Raw genomic sequence first — 27296 nt, 5'->3', positions numbered from 1 at the left:
AACTCGCGATAAAAATCATAAAAACAACAACAACCTTTATTTGCATATAAGCATAATACACTGCCTTTATGCCACAAAACAAAACGTTTAGCAGTGTGTATAATAACATTAATACATTGATTCAATAAGAGAAGTTTACAACAAACAGTAACACAGCTGTAATCAATATAATTATATCTCCAACTGTAACACGAGGAAATGGTAGAATTATTTAAACTATACAAACATATTCAATGAACAAATCAAATAACATGGCTATAGTCTTGTAAAAGTTAACAATTATAACTGATTGTCTATATTAATACGCATTTCATTAGAATTAAAAACATATTAAGCAAGGTTTATAGTATCTTTTTTATTTACCGACTTCATTAGAACGTCAAATATTTTTTACGTTGGCTACCTTTGAAAATAAATAATAGTATATTATAAATAATCGCGCCATGAGAAAACCAGCACAAATGACAAAATCTACGTTCTTTTCCGGTTCCATATATGTATAAAATGTTATACTTTTCCAACTATAACCTAAACTAATTTACATTTACGTTAACAAGTGTGAGTCTAAAGTGAGCTTTATGACGTCGTTATTTTGACGCCGCGTCATATTTCATTTTATTTTCAAACTCACTTCGTTCATATTTTATTTGGAAATGTCCGTTATCATTTTTAGATTTAAATCATGTTGTTTTTGATACCGATGACGTAAATGTGTTACTGTTTGGTTATGTCATATAATGTGTTAATATTAATTTATTATTTTTCTTCAAGAAAATAAATAACGCAGTTTTTTTTAAATAATTTAAATAAAATCAGAATGTTGATATAATTTTGTTATACAAACTAACGTACAGATTCCATAATACATTAACAATAACTATTTAAATCAACTCTTAGCACAGTTAGAACAGTAAACATGTCACATTCTGTCTAACACGCGAAGCCATCCTGACCCCGAGCTGACAATAGAGTTCGCACGTTATCACGCAAGTAGTCGCGCAGTGCTGCAGATAATCTAGGAGTGAGAAGCTGCACTGAACGGTCGGTGTTCGTGAAGAGGAGACACAATAAACACAAAGAGGTCTCTTCACCGTCGCTGCTTGTCTTCGCCATGACAACGCCGGGGTCGGCAGACGACATTCGGAAGTACTGATTTTTTCTTCAGTGGATGGACACATTTAATTATTTGTATTTTGTCCAAATCAGTAGGATTGTTATTAAACTATTTGCGTATAATATACCAGTTCATTTTCTATAATGTACTTATTGCTACATACCATGTGCCAGGTATATGTGTAGGCTATCGATAAATTAAGTTTTATTACAAATAACAACCTTGCGAGCGTCGGTGATGTGCGTCTCCATTGCTGTCAGTGCATGTAGCTTCTAATATTCTGTTATAGCGCCAACGATGTCCACGTGCCGCAAACGTCCTTTCTTGGTTTTGCAATTTTAGTGTGCGGAATGCAGTGCAACCAGATGCTTTTGAATGCCGAAATTTTCACGCACCGCGCATTTCTTTCTTCACAAGCAGCGCTATATTGCGCATGTAAATGCAACTTTGATGTGCTTGATGGAAGGAAGACGATTGGAATATTGTCTTTTCCCCTTGGGGCTGCTGGGTATGGCAGTCCGATTTCTTCGGATGTGTTCATGATGAACTGCACAACCCGATTTACATCATCAAACATTAGTGCGTGTTTATGTTTTCGCCCTCTGTTCTCGTGCGTTCTCGGTGTACAGCCGCCCTGATTTACTGCCTGTATCAGTGCATATAGAACAGCACGTTTTACGTAAAAAAAACAGCTGACAAATTTCGCTACACACCATTAATTGCAAAGTGTGCGCGCACGCGGGAACGTTTCTTCCCTCTCTTAGTGCTAGAAGAGGTATCCAAACAATTACTTAAAATTCCCATATGGAACATTTCTTTTTCATCTTTACTCTTCTCACGCATGTCTAAAATGGACTGATACACCGAAGATGGTGTGAAGTTCTTTTGACATTGCCTGCCACATTCACATCTCTTCATGAAATGCTCTACAGCTAACCTATCAGGGTCACATTCTCCTTGTTTATGTAAGCCAGCGCTTGTTACGTTGTGAACATGTTTTTCATCTTCTGACAGTGATTGACCATCGATTTGATCGTCTTCGTTGTCGCTATCGTTGTCATCACTCGCATCAATATTTTCACTCACCATAGACCTCACACGACCCTGACAGATGTCGGCGTAGCTGCTAGTATCCACGTCACCCTCGTCATTCGCCTCCAATGTCTAGGAACAAACGGGTGTACTCGCCGGGGTACTACCAAAGTGGTCTGAGATGATACTTTCCAAAACCTGAAATATTTCAATACGCGTTAATTAATCAATTGATTATTAATGTATATTAGTATATTTAAAGCAACAATTAAGTGGCAATTTAATAATAATTGTATTACATAACATGCACATACTAACACAAAAAATGTAGGAACTTCTACGATTCGAACCAATGCTTAGATCAAGCAAAACAGTATTGAGCGTACTGCCTTACCGACTGCGCTATTTACTCACAGTATATTTACGACATATTGTACTATCTAAATATATCCATACGGTATGTTGCAAAAATATTATTTTAAATAGGCTATTCCCACACAAATAAAACTACAACATTGACTAACAGCTTATTTATCTGTCCATTTTTGCTACTTGAACTTTAGATTTTACTTATTATGGCTAGTAGTAGTCATATGCTTTTTTAATATTATTGTAAACAATACGTCGTCGATGTCATTTGTGCTGGTTTTCTCATGGCGCGATTCATATGTTTAAAATGTTCCTTTCTAATTTCTCTATATAGAGGACAAACAAGTAAAACGTGATACTCGTTTTCTATAGCGTGTGCGTTGCAAAACTTACATTTTCTATTTTCGCGTAGTATGTTATTATAAGGACCTCTTTCGATTTCTTATTTATGTGACGATAATCGAAATCATGTTAGTGATGTTTTGTATGTCTTATTGGTTCAGAAAGGAAATTCATTTCTGCGTTGAATAAGACCAAGATCGTGAAAATCGCTGCAAAATTGATGAAGTAATGGCTGTTCAAAACGATGCATCCCGTTTTCGGGTGTTTTCGAGTTGGATACCTTGTTATATATATATTTGATAGTGAATTTTTTTTTCAGAAAAGTTGATTTTTCGTTATAATATGATAATTTATCATTCAAAATGATGTTTTCACTAATTAATATCATAGCCACACGATAACCACCTGTGGTTATTCTGTTTCTGAAAAATCTGACCCATAATTCTTTCTTTCTTTTTCATCATAATCTACAGGTGACACTACTTCAAATAGTGCCATACTTGATGTTTTAAAAATAAAGTTGGTCAACTCAGTTCAGATCGTCAACAAAAAAATTATCATGACCCTAGAAAATTTTATATGGGATGGTGCTTGCTGAAGTCCTTAGAACATATTTACAATCTCAATACTCTCGCCATTGCAAATGAATAGCAAACAAAACAAGTTTTCGAAGGTTATATTACACTAAATCAGTAAGTATCCCTCCGTGGTCCATGCAAATATGTAAAAATGTGCTGCTTATTTCGTTATTTTTTATTATTTACGAGCGAATGTTAGGTTGCCTAGCGTACACTATCCAAGAACAGAAAACGAAAGACAAATGCTTTATAATGCTTCATACTCAAATGAAACGCGTGTTTGGGGTATTTATGGCTGTCAGATCAACTTGAAATTTTGCATTTGAGTTACAAGTAGATTAATGATGATGAAGATACGTTTTTTCCATGATGTCAAAAATTAGTTTCCTTTAAGTAACAATTTTCTCACTCAATTTTACTCATTCCGTAGTTCATAATTAGTGCCTTATTCTACAGATTTCTTATCTCTTCTGGTTTAAAAGCACCTTAGCGATCGCACCCATGCTTTGTGTGGCTCATTGCTGTATCCTATGTGTGTCTGCGTCACTTTGTTGCATTTCATTGCGGAATTCGTTTAAAGAATTTTAAGGGGCGATTATTGACGTACGGTGCTTTTGTCGAAATCTCACTGTATAAACCATATGTTCCGATGGTTCTCGCATTGGGCGCATTTTACTTTCTTAGAAGTTGCAAGACTATATCTCTATGATGCATTTATTGAAAGAGAACAGATTTATCTTTAAAGTGACAGCAGACCTGGAAAGTCTGATGTAAAAGGCAAGAAAAATGCTTCTATATTGGCAGTTTTATAATGGGACGCTTTTGGAATTGGACATAGTTAAATCTCACCTTCGTTGCAAAATTTACTTCCGGGTTAATACTCTTTTGTCTTTCGAGGGAAGTTAAATAAGACAACTGTTAACCAGTATTATAAGTGTCAAATGTAATCAAATAACTTACCTGATTTTTATTTGAAGAACTTAGTGTCGCGACAATGAATTTAAACGAAATTGTTAAATATATGGTGAACAATTTGAATGTTTTAAATACGCCAGCCTTTTTAAGTAGCATGTGTATCCGTAGTTTCGGTCCGCCTAATGAAAACGTCTTAATATTTTACGTATAAAGATTGAAAAACATACATGTTTAATACGTCAGTCTATAGTTCAATGTGGATTCTTAGACATAACAACAAAAACTGCATTTAACTTGGTAATGTTTTGCCACAATATTCGCCAGACTAAGCTCCATGTGATAATCAGAATCATGTACACCGTTTCTTATAATATTAGCCCTTCTGATGGTTGCTAAGGTTTGTTACTATGCGAAAGTTCTTTTTCTATCAATAGTTTCTTAATGGAAAAACGAAACTCATGTTTCTCTTAAATTATGTTTATATAAATTTCACAAATAAGTGGCTTATACAACAGTGGATAAAACTACTAATAAACCCAAAACAAACTAACACAATAATGTGTAATACTGAAATCGGCCTCGAATAAACCTGACCCACTTTTATATGAAAACCGGAAATCATGAGAAAGATCGTCGTAATAGTCAGTAATAAACAGCAAATAAATTAACACTTCTACAAATGGAAAAACAAATTTACTGCCCATCACTTCTTGAGGGGTTTTCGCCAAAGGCACGATACATATTTGTAGGGCCGATACTATGATAATAAGGGATAGATGTCCCTTTCAGCAAGGGTTGCATTCAACCAATTGTAAAAGTAAAAGCGTGCACTGTCCATTCAGGGCATTTTCGTCCTAAAAGATATGCATACGTCTCAAGCTTTCAATGGATTTTTGATAAAATAATTGTAATTTCTGTTCATTTTTTAACGTAGCTTTAAATAACGTCGATCTCATGTGTACGGGTTTCTGGAGATGACGTCTCAATTGTTTCTATACAAAACAGGACCAAGTAATGTAACATTATGTAAGTCTTTTCGTAAATTGGTCCTTAACAAAGCTAATATAGATAATGTTATTATATCAAATCTGAAGGTGTATTTTTCAGTGAATTCGGGAAGAAAGCATCCTCTGAAACTAAATGATCAAGAGATGTAATATTTGGTATGTTATAATTAATGGAGGTGGTATTTAACAATGCCTTTTCCTCGAAAATATGGTTCATTTGAGCGAACCAGAGTCATCTTGAAACATTCGTGGCATCTTTTTTGAACATAAACATCTAGAGACAAATCACAGAAAACACTATGCAAATTACGTATCGATCGAAATATAGACCTTTATGCCAGAAATGTAGACTAAAATTGACTGTTTTCAAGACAGTTGCAAAGAAAAATGTATTCTGAGATATGATGATATAAATTAACCAAAACCCGCACTGGTATTGGTTTGTTAAATATAATTAAATATACGTAAAAAATTTGTGTCATGCTATAGAATAAATATCAAAATGTTGATGCCTTAAGCGTTGAAGGTTTTACAATACAAAATGTACATGTCTGTATTTTCAAATCAGATGAAAGTTGATAATGAAACAATGAGTAATTGTTCCACAATTATTCTGAACCATTCATAAGCAAGTGTTTCCTGTATGGATTATATTTGAATAAAGTTCCGTGTTTGAGTTTTAGCATTTAACATTTTCCTTTGCTGCAGACATTGTTTCCACAATGGAATATTTAAGAGTGGCTGTTGTTATAATTAAAATTGGCTATATAGTCGGTAAGTTTATATAACTATACTATAACAGTTATAGAGATGGGAACAAAAGAAGTTGAAAAATTGTTTATGTCAATGCCTATCTGTTGCAGCTCTAACACCAGTGATGAGGATCGTAGAGAAACATGGAAAACAAATGCTGTTGTGTAATGTTTCCGGACTTGAAATGGACTCAATCTACTTTCTGGAAAATAGTAAACATGTTGCCGAAGTTTCATATAAGTTCAATAACTGCACTGTTAAAACTTTAATGAACAGTTTGCACTGTCTATGCTCTGCCGATTCAGTTATTGCTTGCGATTTAGCAAATAACGAGTACCAATCTTATTGTTACACTTGGAGGTGTGCTGCAATACACGAGGGCATTTTAGCGGAAAGTAATTCGGTGGATGTGTGCATGCATGGTACGTATGCCTACGGACTATGGGTATCAACTATAGTGAAACAATAATTTTATGTGTTCAACCATAGTTATTGAAAGCAATTAGTACAAGGATAATTTGCATAATTAGTACATTTATTGCAATTCGCATAGACTATCAAATCATGTTTAAATGAACTGCCATAACTAATGTCTCTTGGTCCGTAAACCGCAGTATTTGTAAAGCTAACCTGTTAAAAACATTTTACTGTAACATGACAAAGAGGCCCTTGCTTATTATACAAGGGTTAAACCCATTTTTTTACGTGTGCATCATACGTATTCGTCACGTGGACACGAATGTAATGGTACATGTTCGTTTGATTGTATGCAATAACAGTTCCAGCGTTTGTTGATCCTGCTTTTTAATGCCAAAGAATATATATTGTGACGTTTTAGTCGAAAACAACAACTCAACGAAGACGACATCAGATTGTTCAGCCGATTCAACTAATCGGTCAATGGATATTGTTAGATGGGTTGTAGATGAGATACATTATTTAGATACAGGAATATTATTTCCAACGGAATTGTACAATTCAGAAAATATAAGTTCCCTGATACACTCAGTTGAAAGAGAAGATAATGGCTCTATTCTCGTATGCAAAGTTAAAGCAGAGGACCAACTGGAATGGAACATAAAAATACTCTGTACGTTAGTATGTTTATGCATTGCACATAATTAACATACTTCAAAAATAAAATATTTTGTACATTTATATATTTTAACATTATGCATATACATTGTTGTGTGTACAGACATGTTTCATGGTCGTGTTTATCGTGAAGCACTTCGATCCGTTTTCAGATCCACCAGCACTATGTTCTGCGTATGTTTCCATTCATTCAACGAATCAAACATGTAAATTGGCAAACGGTAACCCGTTAATAGAAGTCGTCAGGGCGGACAATGAGTCGTCAAAGTGTCTGTTAGGTTCAAAGATTTTAAAACCTGAAGCGTTAAAGCTTTGTGATGCTGTTAATAGGGCAGACCTAGGAGCTAAATATTTTGTAGGCAATGAAACCGACCTCTTCAAGTTGGACATCCTTTGTGAGTACAAATTACAATCCAACAAAAAGTTTTAATTTCATTTAAACGCGCGTTAATATTTTTGTATGTTATTTTACCAGCGTGTATTCAATTAATCGCGTGCATTCACCTTTTGTTTTATTTCACAGTCAGAGCATCAGTAAAGCAATTTTATTTAGAAGATTTGTACAATCAGACGAACATCACGTTCAATGTCACAAACACAATAACGTTCCAGTGTCTTGGTCATGGTAATCCACCTCCTGAAATGACATTAGTAAAAGACGGTGTCGAATACAGCCGAGGATATTCGCTGATAAAACATACCATGACACTGAATGTATCCCAAGATTGTGGAAATTATACATGCGTAGCTGCTAACGCATTCGGTGACCACAGCGAGGCGATTTTTATCACCTGTCATATTGCAATAGATGTTCATCAAGGTTAGACGAATCGTTATAATCCTATTTTATTTGTAGATCTTACAAAGGAGTTAATTGAGATTAAAGACAGATTAAGATTATTGGCTGATAACAAAATACATCAATTTGGCATTAATGGTGAACAAGTACAAAGCTTGCATACGCTTGTTTAGGAAATGTTGAGAACGTCTTAACATGCGTTGCCTTTTCGCATGAAAACTAGTTTGGTATCTTTTTAGCAGGTGAGACAGAGGATGCCAATAACACAAATGATACGTATTTAATAGTCTTTGTTTGTGTCGGTGCGTCTGTTGCCATCAGTTTATTTATATTGACACTTGTGTTGTATCTTGTACACAGAGGTTACACTTGCAATACCGGTGAGTATTAGTCTACGTACACAAAAACTAACACTTTTGTATTTGATTTATCTATATAAGTGATAATAAAAAGTTATATGTATACCAGGCTTTATGTATATTTTCATCGTGTGGCGTTTTAAACAATAGCAGTAAACACAATGTGAAATGAAAACTGTCTTGTATGGATACCAATTATGTACAAAATAAAATTTCTTAAGTTTAATTATGGCTGTCTCTTTTGCTTTCAGCTGCTCCAGAGAAAATAAATGAACCGAAAGACGGGTTTGTTTTTAACATACTTATAGTAATGATTGTGGTGTTAAATGAAACTTAGACGAATCCATTTAGTTTTTAAAATGTGTAATTACATAATAGATGACACAACAGTGGATTTTGCAATAATTTATCTCATTCACCTTATATTCGGATATATCATTTGTACATGTTCAATAAACAAAACTTGATTCGATTCTTCTATACTCATATGTCGTCAATCGTTTATGATACAGTATGTTGCCTTTTTTCAGTAACGCATCGCATTCAGATACGAATATTGGGACCAATAACGCGTTTGTTGAAGGTAATTTTCATTTGAATAGAGTTTTATGGTATTTTGTAAAAAAGACGGACCTTATGTCCAGACCTTGAATCCTCATACCGTTGGTGCAATCAACTTTTGCTAAGACATGTATAAGCGCGTCATTTTGTATGTAAGATCGAACACCATTGGACATTTTCCAGAGGACAATATACCCGATTCTGATCTTGCAAATGCGAATGCATCGCCAATAGAGATTGCGGATATGGCACATGCGTTCGGAAATGAAATTTATTATGGAAATATCCAAATATTGAATGAGCGTCCTGGGAACAAACATTGGTCAGGTAACTGATAAACTGATAATATTAAAACGTTCTTAAATTTTGTGTCTAATTAAACTAACATGGGTTTCATTGAACAAGATATCTATCACAAAATAACCGTTAAATGATAATTTTTTTTACATTTTCAGGTCCGGATCGTAAAAATAGGTTTGTTAAAAAACTGGTTCTTAGAAATTCAAAAAAAATGCAATGATAAGTATTATCATGCAGTTTAAATCACTATGTTATATATATGTTTTGTTTCTATTACCAATCTTATATACTGAATAAATTAATAATGCACGTTAATCATGACGAAAACAACGTGCATGTATATGCATACAATGTCATATGGATAATGAATAGTAGTGTATACAATGAGTTTGGTTTATAGTTCCAATGGAGTTAATCACGTCTTATAAAATAAAATAAACTGTAGTAAAAACTTATCTAAATACAAATTGGTTAATGTTTTTGTGTATTATAAAACATACACATTTCACCAAAATATTTTTTTCAAAACGGAATATTAAGGTCATTGATTATTTACGCATACTTTATTGAACATGCTTTAATTGATCTATATAGTTCCAAGCATGCTCGTAATTATGCCGTTGAACTGGATTCACTTCAAGACAACCCTTTGTATAGTGGCATCACGAAGCCTAGTTTAGCAGGTACACTGACAATGATATCATGAATATGTGTAACTAAAAGGTAACAAAGGATTTCGATAAAAAAATATTGTGATGATGTTAACAACTTGTTTTCATATTTATGCTTATAATTCATATTCTGCATCCATACTATCAGTCAAGTTCTACATTTATTGTTCTCATCAAATATTAAAAGTAATTTTCAATTTATCAGCATCAATAACTATACTTTTATAGAAACGATACTATCAAAACTTGATAAATGTTCCAATATGGATTTTGCATATTAACTGAAAAGACTAATTCGCTGTACAGACAGTCTACCGACCTAAAATAGTACTTCGTCGTAGGTTACATTGATTACTAACCCATGTATTATTTTATCATTTCAGAATCCCATTCGTCTTTCAAAAACGCACCGTGAGTATTGTATCAAATGTTATCATAAATGCAATTTAACAGCACTTTGTTGATGAATGATTCACGATCTGTTTTAATTTGTGATGGTGTTTAAACAAGAAAAGCCGCATGTGCGATGCATAACGAATCATACACAACATAATATTACTTATATATTGTATAATAGAATCATACATTCGTCAAATGTGCGGTTATTCATGTTTGTATGAAATATTTTTTGTTATTCGAAGGTGTTATTTATTAAACACTGAATATCAATTGCAGGGCGCACATTTGTAATCATCATCTTTGTTCAGAAGGCATCATTTATAGCGTTGTTAAGAAGAAACGATCTGACGACACCACATTTGGCATTACACACAATAGCCAAAACGGCAGCACCGACAATAATGACAGCACACACTCGAGTTCAAATGACTGCGCTTACAGCGTTGTCAAACGAAAGAAAAAGTCTGATAAAAATGTAGATGATGTACAAACAAAAACATTATCAGATGACTGCACATACAGCGTTGTGACGAAAAAAAGACGACCCGACAACTCAACATTACTGGTCGGTAAGAAGCGAAATATAAAGGAAAGAACTGACTGTAGCGCCGAGAAAATTGTCAATGCAGCAACTGACAGTACATACAGCTTTGTCAACACATTTAACAAACCGGGCCAATTATCGGAGAATGCCGCCAATAAGGATGATATGCCAATAGACTACATATACAGTTTCGTCAACAAAAAGAACATAACAGACGATGCAAACAACAGTATAATGCATACAACGACAGACATTATTACAGGTAGGTTAATGCAGTTATTTTGCACTCACACTTTTGATAAACAAGTATGTTCACATAAATGAACTTGAGTCTTCTTCACTATTCGCAGCTTAAACAAATGATTGTTTAATAAGTTTTCAAAGTTGCTTTCATAAATATTATACACAATCAAAATACTTTCAGATGAGTGCGCAATTGAAAAGACGTCGTAAGTGAACATTTATTTTTTGAAATAAGTATTATAATTATTCTTTCATGCCCATAGTTTGCTGGCGTTGTTTCACTTTTAACATATTATATTGATTTTCATAAAGTGAATACAGTCATGTGAAATATATAATAACATATGATATTTATTAGCCACTTTCCGATTTTTAGGTTATTTTAATGCTTTAATCAACGTGTTCTTAAGCTGTGTTACCTTTTATTTTGACTACGTACCATAAGGTGAGAAGAGAACTGCGAAGGTTATTTATACAGCGTGGTAAAGAAGAAGCGTGGAGAAAAGGGTTCGAGTAATATCAAATAGTCATACACAGTTTTTGCAAGATTTCTTCAATTATTACAATTTTTGATTTTCAATTGATCATGTTTCCAAATATAAACGGTACTTTAATGTAAATGTTTATATCTAGAAGCGTGTTTGTTTCCAAAGAAGTAATACAATATCGTTTGTCAAACACATAATTCTTCGGCTACCTAGTTTTAGGTGTTGGATATTTAAACGGAACATTAAATGGACCCGATAACATGTTAACCTCATCAATATGTATATATTGTAAATATTTTAATATGTGTTTTAAAATACAAATAAAATAAGACTTCAGTTGCACAAAAAGGAAAGACAACCTTACGGTGCGGGCCTCTAAGGACAAGGAGCCATTCTCGAAACAGTGAGGCACAAAACAAATGCACTAAGCTAGACACACATGTACATTACAAAAGAACCTACATGGACAAAACTGAATGTGTTGGACAGTAAAGTGATTTTTTCCATAATGTGTTGGCGGTGTTTTAAATTACTGTTTGTGTTGAATTCTATACAAATCACCCATGCAATACAGTGTTATGTCACATTTAATGGTGTTTGTATTAACAATTTCACTTTATAGCTTTATTATATATGCTATTGACATTTGTAAAATAAATGAGTCCGTGAAAGTGTATGAATGTTCATTTATTTACATGCGTGTCTGATAATTTATGCGTTATGCGAGATGCGACTGTTACACTGTATATAATGAGTACACCTTTTGGCAGGCAAAATGTTCGAACAATGCTATATGCGATTTACCGTCGTATAATGATGCAAGTGATATTGGTTTGATTAAACTTGAGGAACAAGTTGTCTTTTAACCGTATCTCAGTAAATAACTACATTTTGCATACATATCATAAACACTTTTAATATTAATTAATGCATCAACATCCGCGACGAGATTTCGCGATTCACTGGGCCAGTAAGCAATGGAACCAGACTAATACCAGACATTGTGCGCAATTCAAATCTCGTCTCTTGTTTTTAATTTCAGACAAGGTTCACATTACATTTGCGACGTCGAGAGAAAATACTTGCTGTTTCATCAAGATTTTGTTACGTTTAATATATGCATAAAGAAACTCCAGAGGAATCATACCTATTCAAAAACCTCATAGTCATCCGATTATTTAGGATTTTGACGTCTTTAAAATTCATTGATAAGCAATTATCAGCGCAATTATTTACCGATGAATTCGAAACTCGAATGGAGATGCAAATTGCATTTCAAATGATTGCTAAATTGCCGCTGATATGAACAGATGTGCAATGTGGCTTTCTCCTTTAGGTGCAACCGATAGTCGACATATTGCTTAATCTTGCCTTATAAATGTTAAGATACTAATCCTGCATAAAAGGTAAAATTTGTGTTACCACATGTGCATACTTGGGTCCTAATTTTGATGTAACACGTGGCAAATACGTTATCCACACATCCGTATGGTATCAATCCAATAAATGCAAAATTACACGCGTCAAAAAGCTTTGACACTGACCTCAAGACATGTATATATATATAACACAGCAGTTTGTAAGTTTAATTTACAGTTAAACAGATGTTGTTGTTTTTTAATTTGGATTTAGTTACCATGACATAATTGCATTTGGTTTTACGTAATATATTGCATATTTTGCAACTTAGAGGAAACGTAAATATCACAGCTAATTGGTGTAAACTATGTCTTAACTTATATATCTGGCGCCTTTGACGCTCGCGACTGTTAACGAGTTCACCTTGTGTTACCTTTTAACAATGAAACGGTGAATACCAAGTACAAAATCTAGCCATCATCGTTAAATTATATTTTTAAACTATTAGAAAAGGATTACTATGCTTGTTGAAAAAAATAGTAGTATTGTCGTTCAGGAATATACAGGAAATTAAAGATGCGCATTAACTGACGAATATGGCTTGGGCTCCTTTCAAACGTCATGCGCACAAGGTGAAATGTACCGGATTTAATCAACATTTACAATTTCTTAACTCTTAAAGAAACACCTCTACATTATTTATTTATTTATTATCACTTTTTGGTTCGAGAGACGATGAAATCCATGTTATACTACATGATTTCATGTTAACCTGTATACAAATAAAAAATTCATAATGATCTGTAAGTTCATATCCTATTAACACTTCAACGGAATAAGGTGATAACTATTAAAAAAAAGCTTTAAAAGAACTAATTTGAAACGATATATTAGCGTGTCAAATAGCAATTCTTAAGAATATTACTGTTAAGGGAAACGAAACAAAATTCATGTATCGTTTTCGAATCGCCAAATCTTTTTGAGAAAAAAATGAAAATAGTTGCACCAACATATAAAGAAAATTAAGCAATAAAAGAACATAATCCGTTTTCATGGTTTTTAACAACGTTAATTATATAATAAGTTTTATTTTTAAGAACATATTGCTTAAAATTATTTCTTCCCATAACACTGTTCGGTTTATTAAAATGTTTATTCCGAGTCCATTTATTACACATCGTCGCTATTGGTAATCAAAATCAGCAATACGGTGAACTTTCAAATTGTCTAAAAGAAGGTGTCATGTATCAACAGTTTTATATTTTGTATTTGAACGTTGTCCGTACATAGCGCCTTTTGATACCTGAAAACAATTGTAAATATATGATTAAGAAATAAAGTATAATTTTTAAACAATTTTTTAAATAGGTGTATTATTTTCTAGTGTTTTTACATGTGTATATGAATAAGCTACGTTGAACATCGTTTATATTATCTGGTTTGCATTTGAATACTTATTATAATTATCGACGTAAAGAAGCCCGTTTGTTTGAATGTTACATCTGACAACGAGACACTGGCTGAAAATTTTGTTTTTATATGAGTCATGGATCAAGCGTTAGGAGAGCAATTGAGTCATTGTTATAAGAACTTGTTGACAAATTGCAAAAATGACAATGTTTCCATTTTTTATTGCAAATACAATAATTAAAAGAACGCTTTATACACAGGAGCACAGTACCACTGATGACGTGAAATGTAACTAAATATAAAGCTTCGTTTATCAATGATCATCATCAAAAATTGATAAAATTAGAAAATGTTTCAAACGCAAAACGATTTAATAATTAAGAGTGATTCTTTTGTTCGTAAAATTTTATTACGTCACGTGGATCTCTCATATGAAATGTCTTGTAGTATTAAAAGTTCGGATGGCGAAATGGTTTAAGCATTAAACTTTTAATACAAAGGACTCTACTGCGAACCAGCTGAGCACAAACTATTCTTTTTTGTTTTCTTCCTCAAAATCTATTGTTGTCATTATAATGGAGATCCATAGAGTCGTGGTTACAATCTAGCAATATAAGGCATTTACTGACACAATACAAACATGTTTAAATTGTGGCTTATAATAATCTTCAGTCGAATAAATCGCCTGATTTAGTGTTTAAAATGCGTTGTCATACAGGAGTATCATCATAATCATCATCATCCTCAAGCTCATACTAATCCTCCTCCTCATCATCCGCAACAGCAGCATCAGCAGCATCAGTTGCAGTTTCAAAATCATCATTATCATCATCAACACCATCCTCATCCTCGTCGTCTTCGTCGTCATCAGCATCATCATCATCAGCAGCAGCAGCAGAAGAAGAAGAAGAAGAAGAAGAAGAAGAAAAAGCAGCAGCATCATTTTCATCATTATCATCACCATCACCATCATCATCATCACTGATTACACACAAATGCATAATGACCTACATGAATATGCAATTCCGCTCTAAAGAGATGTCTTACAATTGCACACTTCTATTTTGGTTGAATGAATGTGTTCTATACAGTAAAACATGTGCATAATCGGCCAGTCAGATAAAATGCTAAGGTGACCTTTGTAGGCATGTGGCCGCTGTACTCAGGTGACCACTTTTTAAATGGTTGTTAAGATAATAGTATCGTTACCCTTACATAATTAATTGTAACAGATTTCCGCATAATACACAGGAAAAAAACCTTTACAACACCTAATTATGTTTTTTCTCACAGTGGGCCGCATTCAGATTCTTTAGTCGCAAATACCGCTTCCACTAGGACGTTAAAGCTTAGAGACAAACACGCTCATTGATTTGCGATTATACTTTTTGCACCTCGAAACGACTACCTTGTGACCGCTTAACGCAGGTGAAAATGGCTCGGGGTTAAATATTCGGGTCATTGGCCGCTATATCGATATGACCATTGTACTCAGGGATTGCGGGTAGGGACAAGACCGACCGCTATAGCCAGGTGAACGCTATACTCAGGATACCACTATACTCAGGTGACCGCATATTCATTTGTGACTGTTTTTCGTTTTCAGATTACCTTCTTTACGCCTTGTCACAGAAATGTTCGCTATGCAAAAATACGATGAAATTCTCAGGAGGAACGCGATACGTAAATAACCTGTTTGGTACAGATACGTTTTCTGGTAATTGTATTCATATTGTTTTACAAATCGATCATTATATATTATATAAATATAATTATATCGAACAAATACATGTAATTTGTATGAGTTAGATTCAATTAATTAAGAAAAAACGTTTTTGTTTTTAATTCAAAGATGACTTTTGAAAAATCATTTGCACCACAATGGTACACATACAAAATATTAATTAGAATAACCTAAAATAACAGAGGAGAATTGTTTTTTTCTTGCATCAAGAACAGCGTTTCTAAATGTATTGATATATATATATTTAACTGTAAGTGTATAATACTTAAAATGCTCGAGTTCTGTAAATGCAAATAATTCCGTTTATAGGAATCAATTCTCAACAAATTGCCAATCCCATACAAACAGTACATATTTTGTTTGTTCAAAGCTGTGACCACAAGGAAAATATAAGCGACATGGTGAATTAACTTCCATCGGAAAATAATTATCTTATAGTCTATACAATTACTCATTGTTGCCATTAATTTCCTTACAATTAATTCGATCGTTTGAATAAATGGTTTGTATATACACTTATTGACCTCCTTCCTAAACCTTTTGAAAAACAAATTAAGAATAAGTTCAATTCTGTGTACGAAACAATACAATTGAATAGTTTTATCTGCTTCTTCTTCGCCATATATCAGTGCTGTGGTACGTCGACTTTTGCTTCCACATAATTAGACAATAAACTCCATCGGTCTCTGTCTTGAATCGAACATGTTAAGGTATACGGACCCTTAACGTATCTTGAGAATGCTGCCGACATCCTTGTTGTTCTGAGAAGTCAGAATTGGGTTTTCCCGCCCACTCTTCCGTGTAGAGCAATGTTAGAAATCCTGTTATTGTCTATTGGTGTTATCGTACATTTACTTTTACCATCGTGTCTGTTTAGTTGAGGACCTTCCAGATGTCTTACTTTTTCATATCGTATCCATAATGCGAACTCATCTCGAACACTAGCAGTTGCCTTTCTTCAGCTTTTCTAAGAGTCCACGCATCCGTACATGACATCGGGACTATGGGGAATTGTACAGTCTCATCTTAGCTTTCTTGTTCATGTTCTTGATGTATCAGATGCTGTCCAGGTGTCTCGTTGAGCTCAATGCTATGGTGTTCTCACTCTGATGTATATCGCGCTATCAAATATTGCAGTAAAGGTCCGAGATACTTGAAGCTGTCTGTATGCTGTTATTTCTTTCCTTTGAGGATTCCCTCTTCCACTCTGGTTCCCGCCCAAATCAAAACAACTGGCTAAAACAAGTCAGCCGACAAGCAGCCGACGGTAAGTCTGCTAGCACTGGTCGCTTCATTGGGATAACTTCTCTACACTACTACTCATCGGAAATGATGCACTGTAAATAATCTGCTTAATCGTCTCATTCTGCCTGTAAGTCTCTACATCGTACATAATTATTTAAACTAGCTTAATATGATAACAATTCTTTACAGGATGTTAAAATTGCTAAACATGCTTAAGTAGTGTTTGTTTCATCCTATTTAATTAATAAGCGAATTATGACAAATATGTTATATATTTTTATCCTTTAAAATAAACTTGCTTAATAGGATAAATAGATTGAAATTGCTGCTAAAAAGCCTGAAAAGGATGTAAGTATGAACCTGTTAAACACACTTGCAAAATAAACTTAATAGACTGGACTAGCTATATATGCTAAATGTGATGTATGTTTCAACATATTTACAGACTTGCTTATTATGCTAAATAAGATTCTAAATAGGCGAAAAATAAAGTGCTTAAAAGGATGCATGTTTCAATCTTCTTAATGAACTAGCTGTAAGAGCCAAATATACAAATATACTTGAAAAGGCTGCTTATTAGGCTAAAGATACTAAATAGGATGTTTCAACATATATATAACACTTGCTAAATAAGATAAATAGGCTGATAAGTAGGCTAAACAAACCATAAAGGATGTATGCTTCAAACCTTTTTATTAAGCTTGATAATTAGGCTAAATAGGTTAAATAGGATGAAAGGCTAAATATGATCTATGTTTCAAACTAGTTCATAAAATTTGTAAAATGGCTTAAAGGCTGCCAATTAGGCTAAAATAGGAGGTTTTCCTACCTTTAACTCAACTTGTAAAATTTTCTAAATAGGCTACTAAATAGGCTATAAAATAAAAGATGTTATAGAAAGTAAGTTTCAACCTATTTATTAAACTTGCTGAATAGGCTAAATTGGCAGCTAAATAATAAGAAATGTATCGCTATATGTACCAGAACACGCCAATGCGAGGTTGTTTTAGACTTATTGGGCGGAGAAAACGGTATTCCTTGATATGTGCGTGCTCAATATCAGGTTGTTCAAGAAGTTGTCCGTTTATAAGGGCCATGTACGTGCTCAGTAAAAATCGTCAAAACCAATTGAAACTCAACTTTACCTTGAAAATAACGCCTTGAGCAATCGATTTATCCATTTTTGTCAACCAAAAAGCGTCCACATGAACAACTGGTACTTAAACAGTGCTAATTAGTGTGAAAACAGTGTTATTAGTGTTATTCCGTGTTCAATTTCAATTGACGGTTCAGGAAATCAAGAAATATTCCATGACTTATCTCCACAATCAGACCAACCAGAGGAAAACGGTTGATACTCGCTGAAACCGCTTTCGACTGGCCCTATGATAGACGTCATCCGATTAAAAACAAGTAAGTAATAAGAAAGATGTACCTGTTTGAAAACTTGATTTCTCGATCGAATCGATGCATCGGCGGCCATTTTTTTTATCAATTCTGACCACGTGATTCTCGCGTTGAAATACGTTTTCGCCCGTAAATAAGGTAGCACATATTATAATATTATGGCTGTATTATATCGACAGTGGGTTGCATTATCAAACATTACGAGTGTACAGATGAAGAGCAATATGAAGGGAACTATTTGATGTTTATTTAATTGAGTTTTTAATAATGTCAGTTTCTAAATCACGAAAATACATCTTTTCAATTTATTTCTTTCAAAACTTATTAGTTTATTTCCCACAAAAAGACATGATAAAAAATAGATGACCTCATGGTCGAGCCGACACTTTGTTGTGGGTCCAAAAAATATTGGGGTATGAATAGATACAAACTGTTGACTCTATTAACCTTCTATTTCATAAACGCCATCTTAAACTTAATAAGACCACAAAACAGTGTATATGTTATTGCAAATGCAGAAGACTACCACTATGAGTAAAATATAAAACAAAATGGTACCGATATTCGTGTAATCTACTTCACATTTCCTCTATTCGTTATTTTAGACATTGCTATTTATTGCTTGCAACTTTTGATGATTCTGCTCGGAAATGCTGGGTACCTTGACTGTATTAAATATATACGGTTTGGATGTGATTGGATACATTATTCGATTTTAACAGAATATAAATCGTTTTTTTTCTTAATATTAATACTTTTTTTTGTTCATAATTATAATTGTATATAATTAGAATATATTAAGTAAACAAGACATCAAGAACAATTTTATATATTTTTTATATCTTTTATATAACACACTTGGAAAGCTAGGGGGTTTTACAGGTTGCCAAACTGTTCCAGTTTATTGTTCATGAATTTCATTATTCTAGCCGTTTTATTTTTTTATATGGGATAATTGATGCATACATGTCTGTTACAAAAGTACTTGGAGAATTTTTAAGTTAAAGAAACTTTACAAACTTTTTCATTTTCATGTTACTTGATAAAATAGCATTATATTGCCTTAAAATTGTTTCTAAACATAAAAATAATGGTGTTTCCTTTTGGCACAGTGTTGACAAAAACTCTTATGTTACCGTTATTTGGTATGAATCTATGAACCCATACTTTTTAGATGTTTTTGTTGAAGTGTTTTATTTAGATTCTTTCTATTGTTATTTTTTAAGTAAGACCTCCTATTTTTACTTAGTTATTTTTTATCAAGATGAAGAAATCTCATCAATGCTATCAGTTGATAGAATTTTAGCATTGATATTACATTTTTTAGTGCAAATCTCTGTTGCAAATCATTATAACCCTTTTTTATGCATTTTATATGTGAAATGGTTAATATTTAAGACAGTCAATGTTTTATCATAATGGCATGTGTATACATATACAATATTTGATTATTTTAGGCTCTGTTCAAAACAGTCATTCCCTTCATGTATACAACACATAATAAATTGTGTGTGTGTGTTGTATGTGCTAATTATTATAAATAAATATATATATATATATATATATATATATATATATATATATATATATATATATATATATATATATATATATATATATATATATATATATATATATATATATATATATATATATATATATATATGTTTATAAGCAATAGTTATAGAAAATGTTTCATTATCTCATTTCTGCTCTCTGAGGTGACATTTACACTTGAGTCTGTGTAACATTAATGCTTCAATGCAATGAGTTTAGTATGAATATCGGATAAATGGAGAGTGGGAAAAGGGGTTGCACTGGTGAACCAAGGAGCCAGCATCTCAGGCAGCGCCAGTTCGATTGGTTGACGAGCCCTGAATACCTGTCAGCCTCACAGCCACATACATGGTGATTGGGTAAACTTGTGCTGAGTACAAAAGAAATAAATTTGACCGCATCTGTGACTAGTAGCCAGTGGGATAATGCATTGTGGTCTGCAGTCAGAAAGCTCCGATTTACTGCCTCTAACTTTGGACAGATCATATCTGCTGCAAAACGCAACAGGTAAATAATGAAGTGTTTATTTATTAATGAAGAGCAGATAAGTTTTTAGCATTTTAGATCTAGATAAATTCTACAAGTTTTACTTGATTTTCTTCATTGAAAATACTAGTAAGATGAAGTGCAAAAATCGGTAATTGTATCAATGCTTGTTTACGTTCCACATGTTGACGTTATCCCTGAAGAAACGCCTTCTTGGTGCTTACAACCTTGAAAAACGGGCCCCTATCCAGTGGGGCATTACCCACGAGAGAAATGCCAAAGACGACTACTGCAAAGAAGGAAGTGCAACTGTATTACCGACAGGCATGTATAAAAAAAATAATATACATATATTTTAGTTGATTTTCATATACTCGATTTTATTCTTTTTAACATTTTAAATAAAGATTTCAAAAGAAAAGAATGATACATTATCAATCGCCTATTTCCATTAATTTATAAAATAATACAAGAAATGTACTGTAGACTGTAGTAGAGTAGAACATTGTAAAAAGATGTATATGTATGTTTGCACCAGCATAGTTCATCTTGGGTACTATTTCAAGGCAAAATTTGATTAAAATGTTAAACAGTGTCATACAGCATACGAGGTGGAGTGAATTGTATGGGTTAAGGTACAGATTTGTTTATGCTTTTCTTATATCACAGGTATTTTGCTACCAGTCTGGTATCCTTGGCGCCTCTCCAGATGGACTCGTTCAGGGGGTGTACAGTGGACCTGTTCACTTGCAGCAAAATGGGCAACAGCTATTGTCACTAGACATCACAGACATCAAGTGCCCATTTTCGGCAACGGACATGACTGTTGCAGAGACATGCTGCTCAAATAAAGACTTCTTCTTAGGTAAATGATTTCATTTAAATAAATTCATTTAAATGCATTTGATATAATAACAGCTTTGTATTTTTCCAAAACAAGAGGATGCTCAATTGAAAAAAAAACTGATTTTATATCTTTTCTAATCATTAAAATCAATTTAAGTTCTTTATTGAATACCACAACTAGAACAGTTTTATTTGAAATTGAATCTGCAACATGAACACTTCCATCCAGTGCAATGCTGCTTATGGTCTTTGATTTTACAGAGCAATTCATTGATTTATTTTTTGTTTCAGAGCCACCATCTCATGAAGGGTTGATGTTAAAAGAGACCCATGACTACCGGAACCAAATACAGGGTCAACTCTACCTGACAGGGACAAATTGTTGTGATTTGATTGTGTGGACCCCAAAAGACATGCAGATCATTCGTATAGTGAAATATGATTCCTGTGCAATAAGCATCCCTTTTATGATTGACTTTTATTTCAAAACATTATTATCCCCTTTTTAATTAAAGGCAGTGCAATCCTTCTGTTTAATGACATTCAACCACGTGCGGTTATATCTATTGCGATATTGTGACATTTAGTACTCACATATGTGTCGATTGTAAATGAGTTATTGACCATTTTTCATTTATAGGGGTGTCTATCATTATGTTAGTTGTGTCGTACTTTGATATACTCGAATGTTTCATTACATATTTACCTTTTAAAACTTTGCAAGAAAGATTGACTTTTTATTTATATACATATGTCTATGTTAACAGATAACATGGTATTATATAATAAAAACAAATGAATATGACTACAGTCATACAATTTCATTAATTTTTACTGTGTTATTTCATATCTATCAGCAATATCCTTCAGCAGTAGTGCTTGACGGTTCACAAGACAACAACATAGTTAAAATATTTTCTTTGATAAATGCCTATACTGTGACGGAATATGGTTTAAAATATCATAGTTCTTTATTCTTTCATTGGCTCGTTCTACATGGATTCTGCTCCTTCCTATCTTAAAGCAAAGTTCAACCGCCTTCTGTGTAAAATGACCTTTACTAGCAAGAAAAGGTGTGATGTTTAACGAGGCACCAGATGGAATTTTATCAAAAATATTCAAAGCTGTATCTGCCAAAATCAAATCACCTGGCCGTAGCTGGTCTAAAACTTTACAGTGTTCTACAATAGCTGAATCTGATGTAGAGCCAGGATAAAGATCTGAATAATATACTAACGATGCATTTGGTGCCACACAATTAACCGCTTTAACAGTGTCTGCTTTTGTTATTACTGTAGGAAAGAGCTTGACATCAGATAAAACATCTTTTAAAATTATGTTGCATCAATTGCTATCCTTGCAGAACTAAAATCATCAAACGATTTTGGCATAGACCATTAACATTTAAAATGACTTGGTATTCCAACACTCTGTAGAACTCCTTCAAATAAAATTTCATGTAACACACACATGAAGGTATTAATGATATTGGAAAAAGTTCCCGTGCTAGTATTGAACCGAACTGCCAAATCCAAGTCCTTACAATTAAGCCGCAGCTTCATAAATGTCATAAGGAGTTGATCCTTAACCGTAAAACATGACACTGTCCAGCCAGAATAGTGAAGGGTGACATCCTGTTGACCATGTTCAACAACACTTGAAAGACATCTGGTGGAAATGATGCATACAAAAGCATCTACAATAATTAATATCAATTTAGATTATATGTTGAAGCGGGTTAACACTCTACAGAGAGGTGATACAAACGAATTTGTAAACTACAGTAAAATATAGTATTGCCTTTCTAACTGCTAACTTAAACTTTTCTAATGTAACATGAAGTACAGCGTTTACTTTTGCAAAACCTACATAACATATTTCTTGCTTGATTTTACTCAAATATACACAAGGAATAAAACAAAGGATGTTTTAATAAAAATTTATGATAGGGCACCTTAAGCTTGAAGCCAGCAAGTTCACATACCTTGTCTGTATCATTTATAATGTCCTTTATGGAGAGTCCACTTTTCTGCATTTTAAGCACTCTGAGCTCGTTTTCCAGTTCACGAATGTTCTTTTTCAATTCTTGAATTCAATAACACTGTATTGTATTCTGTAAAGAAAACGGCAAACAATAAGTACAGCTACGGTGAATCATGTTTAATTGATGAGGTTAACGTTTCGCCATTTCCATGTCTATTAAATAAAGGCAGAAAGATTTATTTTAAATGGGCCCGAAGGAATTTGGATCAGCATAGGTATGTTGTCTGCTTTGGTAGTGGCTGTTGATGAGATGGGCTATGTAATCAAGGACAAACATCAATAAAGCTAGTTTAAAACATTTGATACAAAATTTATATGAAATATCAATATGGCTTATCAACCATCTTAATTACGAATCAGTTCTAATAACACCTTTATCAATTCAATATTTACAAGTGATTCGTTGGTCTGGGGTCGTATCCACTAAGTTCCTTAGTGTAAACTAATGTAAATTCTTTACAATTGAAAATTTCATTAAGTCTATATTTGATTTAATTGAACTTCAATTTTGTTTTTAATGATATTATGCTGTTTAAGATTCAAAACACCCTGCTGCTTTTACCAGAATTGAGTGCACAACATTGGAGTTCAATGTAAAAATGGAATTTAAAATGTTCACTTCAGTCTACCTTAAGTTAAGATTTGCCTTAGGAGCTTTGTGGATATGGACCCTGCAGCAAGAATTTAAAAGTACAAAATTAAAATGACATAATTTTGTAAATATACAAAAAAATCTAACTAAAGTATACAGATACACTATCAAATTTACCTTCTTTTGCATGATTTGTTGGGTTCTCCACATGGACATGATCAGTATATGGCTGCACTAGATGATAGCTGTGATACAGGACAGATCCAGTTGAAATGGCTTGACCATAAGGAACATCGACTATCTGGGCATCATCTAGGTTAGGCCTTTTTCGTCTGATTGTGAAAAAAGAATATGTATTAACTTATTGAGGGACGCAGTATATAAAGAGATTGTTGTGCTTCAAAATTCATACAAACTGGGATAAAATATTATTATGTACTATCGACATATGCAATGTATTAGAATATTATAAATAAAATGTGTTAATGTTATGTGAATATGGGTAAATTCAATGAAACACTTTTAGACAATCACATTGTGAATAATTTATATTTCAAATGGTGTCAACCCTCCGCCTATTCCATCCCACCAAAAAAGGAGAATTTCACTTGCCCACGTACTCGGTATTCATCTATTAATGTACCTTTGTTGTGTAGGTACATCTGGGAAGCTACCAACATTTTTGCTGTAGACAAAAATTGTTGGTCCATTTTCCTTAAGGACCTCATCAATGTGACAGCTGCAAATTTGTCATGGCTGCTTACCTCTCTGTCTTCGCGCCTGAAAAATATAGTGTAGGAGTTTGCCCTGAACCACTAGGCCAAAGAGTTACTAAAAACTAAACAAGAAGAAACAAATAACTTTGTTATGCCTAAGGACACTCAGTTCTCATGAGTTTGACCCAGGTGATGGACATCACAGTGACTGTAAACACCCTTCTATGATCGCATTCGAGCTTTATTAAATTGTACTGTATATAAACTGTTCCACAATGTATGTATGGTTAATGAAAGTTTTAGTAGCTACAATGACTTTTAAGAGAATTTCACATTCATTATAATGCTATTGATTGCGGGTTTTGTTTATACAGCTATTTTAAAATCTAACTTTAAGAATCAATCCGCCTTACTATAAGTATGCATGTTGGTTGTCAAATATTAGGAGTACATACCGGCACTACATTTAAGTATCAAAACTAGTTTAAGTCTAAATGTAAAACAAAATATAAGAGAAAGATTTACAAAAACACATTTTTGAACAAAAATAAACAAGTAAAACACAGATCAAATATACAATAAACTGTTTATCAAATATCAGGCTACCTGATGCAACACAATTATGCACAAAAAGTGCACATACCATATCAATATTACACAATAAAAGTGTAAATATTCTGTATAATACTGTTAATGATTCTCTCTGCCATCTCTGGGCTCATTGAATCTATCATTTCACTGTTCATAAACTCATTAAGAACAGTGAACCATGACTTATCTGGCAGGTTTACACTGGCATACATTTGAAAATCTTAACATCTATCGGGCACATTTCTTACTCTACCTGAGTTTCTTGGTGCAAGCTAAGGTATCTCGCTTCCATCGTACTTGCACACTCTCTCTTAACTCATTCGCTGACTCGCTAACATCATGTTCTTGCACACTCTCTCTTACCTCATTCGTTGACTCGCTTAAATCATTTGCTTGCACACTCTCCCTTTTTTTCAGTACTTGGTTATATTACCTTATCTACATTTTCATTTAAAACAGGTATTTCATCTACATGTAAATCATCTTTGTTTTCACTTTCCACTATTTCTAATTGTTCTACATTTTCAAATGTTAAACTGTTATCTTGAATAACAGTATTTCGACCATTATCCGAATGTCCATTAGTTGATATAACAACTTGATTATCCGAAACTACCGATTTCTTTTGGGCGTCCCCAAATACAAGTTGTTCTATTTCATCACTATCTTCCTAATTTACAGAAACCTTTTGTGTATTCTTTTCTACCTCATCATACTCATCTGGTACCAGTTCTGTTTTTCCTGTAGTTTCATTAATGCTAAGCAAGTGAAAATGATTTCTATGTAGAGTTTTAACACTTTTCGTTACTTCGCCCTGAATTTTATATATTGGAACATTATCATTAATCTGTTCAATTACAGTATGAAAGTCTTCTTCAATTTTATCAGATATTTTATGTTTTCCTTTGAAGGCAAGTATTTTGACCGATACTCGGTCTCCTATTTCAAGTAAAGCTGCTTTAGTCTTCCTGTCATACACTGACTTTTGTTTGAATTTTGCTTTGTGGATGTGTTTTCAACAATTTCTCTTGTTTTCTGCATTCTACATTGCAAATCCACAATATATTCAGAAAAAACTTTTCTGATTTGAATCACGGTTTGCCTTTTCAAAAACAGCATCAATAAACAATTTAGGTTTACGACCAAACCTCACTTCAAAGAGAGACGATTTTGTGGACTCGTGATGTTTGCAATTATAACAATATACTAAAGAGTTTACATATGTTTTCCAATTTTGTTTTTCTGAATTTTCCAGTGTTCCAAGCATGTCTAAAAGTGTACAGTTGAATCTCTCTGGACCAGAGTTTCCTTGAGGATGATAAACAGAAGTATGTGATTTTCTTATGTTTGCTATATTACAGATTCTTGATTATCGGACTCAAATTAGCACCTTGATAACTATGTAGTCTGGTAGAAATACCAAAGTGCACAATGAAATTATTGAAGAAGGCTTCTGCAGTAGTTTTTGCAGTTTGGTTTTTTGTAGGTACAGCCATGGCAAACTTAGTAAAATTATCAGTAATGACCAAAATACTTGAATATCCACCTTTACAAGGTCCAAGACTAAAAAAATCAAAGCAAACTTAATCCAAAGAATTTGTGGTATTCACATTAATCAATGGAGCTCTGATGTGTGTTGAAGATTTTCTTCGCAAACATCTTTCCCAATTTGAAATCCATTTGTCAACATCCGTCAACATCAATGGCCAGTCAAAACGCTCTCGCAGTAAA

At 33.3% G+C, this 27296-nt stretch overlaps 2 protein-coding genes across 2 annotated transcripts; both read left to right on the top strand.

Moving 5' to 3' along the window:
- Positions 1-4143: 4143 nt before the first annotated feature.
- Positions 4144-11608, top strand: LOC127857418 (uncharacterized). The gene is made up of 8 exons (XM_052393813.1): positions 4144-4198; positions 6221-6532; positions 6949-7200; positions 7358-7600; positions 8615-8648; positions 10571-11100; positions 11263-11287; positions 11527-11608. The coding sequence occupies exons 1-8, from the start codon at positions 4144-4146 to the stop codon at positions 11528-11530; spliced, it is 1455 nt and encodes a 484-aa protein (XP_052249773.1). The 3' UTR covers positions 11531-11608.
- Positions 11609-20959: 9351 nt separating this feature from the next.
- LOC127857417 (uncharacterized) lies at positions 20960-26934 on the top strand. The gene is made up of 4 exons (XM_052393812.1): positions 20960-21127; positions 21459-21642; positions 21915-22070; positions 26927-26934. The coding sequence occupies exons 1-4, from the start codon at positions 20960-20962 to the stop codon at positions 26932-26934; spliced, it is 516 nt and encodes a 171-aa protein (XP_052249772.1).
- The last annotated feature ends 362 nt before the right edge of the window (positions 26935-27296 follow it).

Source organism: Dreissena polymorpha, chromosome 14 (genome assembly GCF_020536995.1).
Source record: "Dreissena polymorpha isolate Duluth1 chromosome 14, UMN_Dpol_1.0, whole genome shotgun sequence".
Taxonomy (NCBI): Eukaryota; Metazoa; Mollusca; class Bivalvia; order Myida; family Dreissenidae; genus Dreissena; species Dreissena polymorpha.
This window is presented reverse-complemented; position numbering and strand designations above follow the sequence as displayed.

What these genes read in the sequence shown, in the direction of transcription:
- LOC127857418 (XM_052393813.1), top strand. Translation starts at nt 4,144, where the DNA reads ATGCATTTATTGAAAGAGAACAGATTTATCTTTAAAGTGACAGCAGAC. An exon ending in AGTGACAGCAGACCTGGAAA is followed by an intron (nt 4,199 to 6,220) that starts GTCTGATGTAAA and finishes TATCTGTTGCAG; the next exon opens with CTCTAACACCAGTGATGAGG. An exon ending in CTTCAAGTTGGACATCCTTT is followed by an intron (nt 7,601 to 8,614) that starts GTGAGTACAAAT and finishes TTTTGCTTTCAG; the next exon opens with CTGCTCCAGAGAAAATAAAT.
- LOC127857417 (XM_052393812.1), top strand. Translation starts at nt 20,960, where the DNA reads ATGTTGACGTTATCCCTGAAGAAACGCCTTCTTGGTGCTTACAACCTT. An exon ending in ATAAAAAAAATAATATACAT is followed by an intron (nt 21,128 to 21,458) that starts ATATTTTAGTTG and finishes GTATTTTGCTAC; the next exon opens with CAGTCTGGTATCCTTGGCGC. An exon ending in AAATAAAGACTTCTTCTTAG is followed by an intron (nt 21,643 to 21,914) that starts GTAAATGATTTC and finishes TTTTTGTTTCAG; the next exon opens with AGCCACCATCTCATGAAGGG.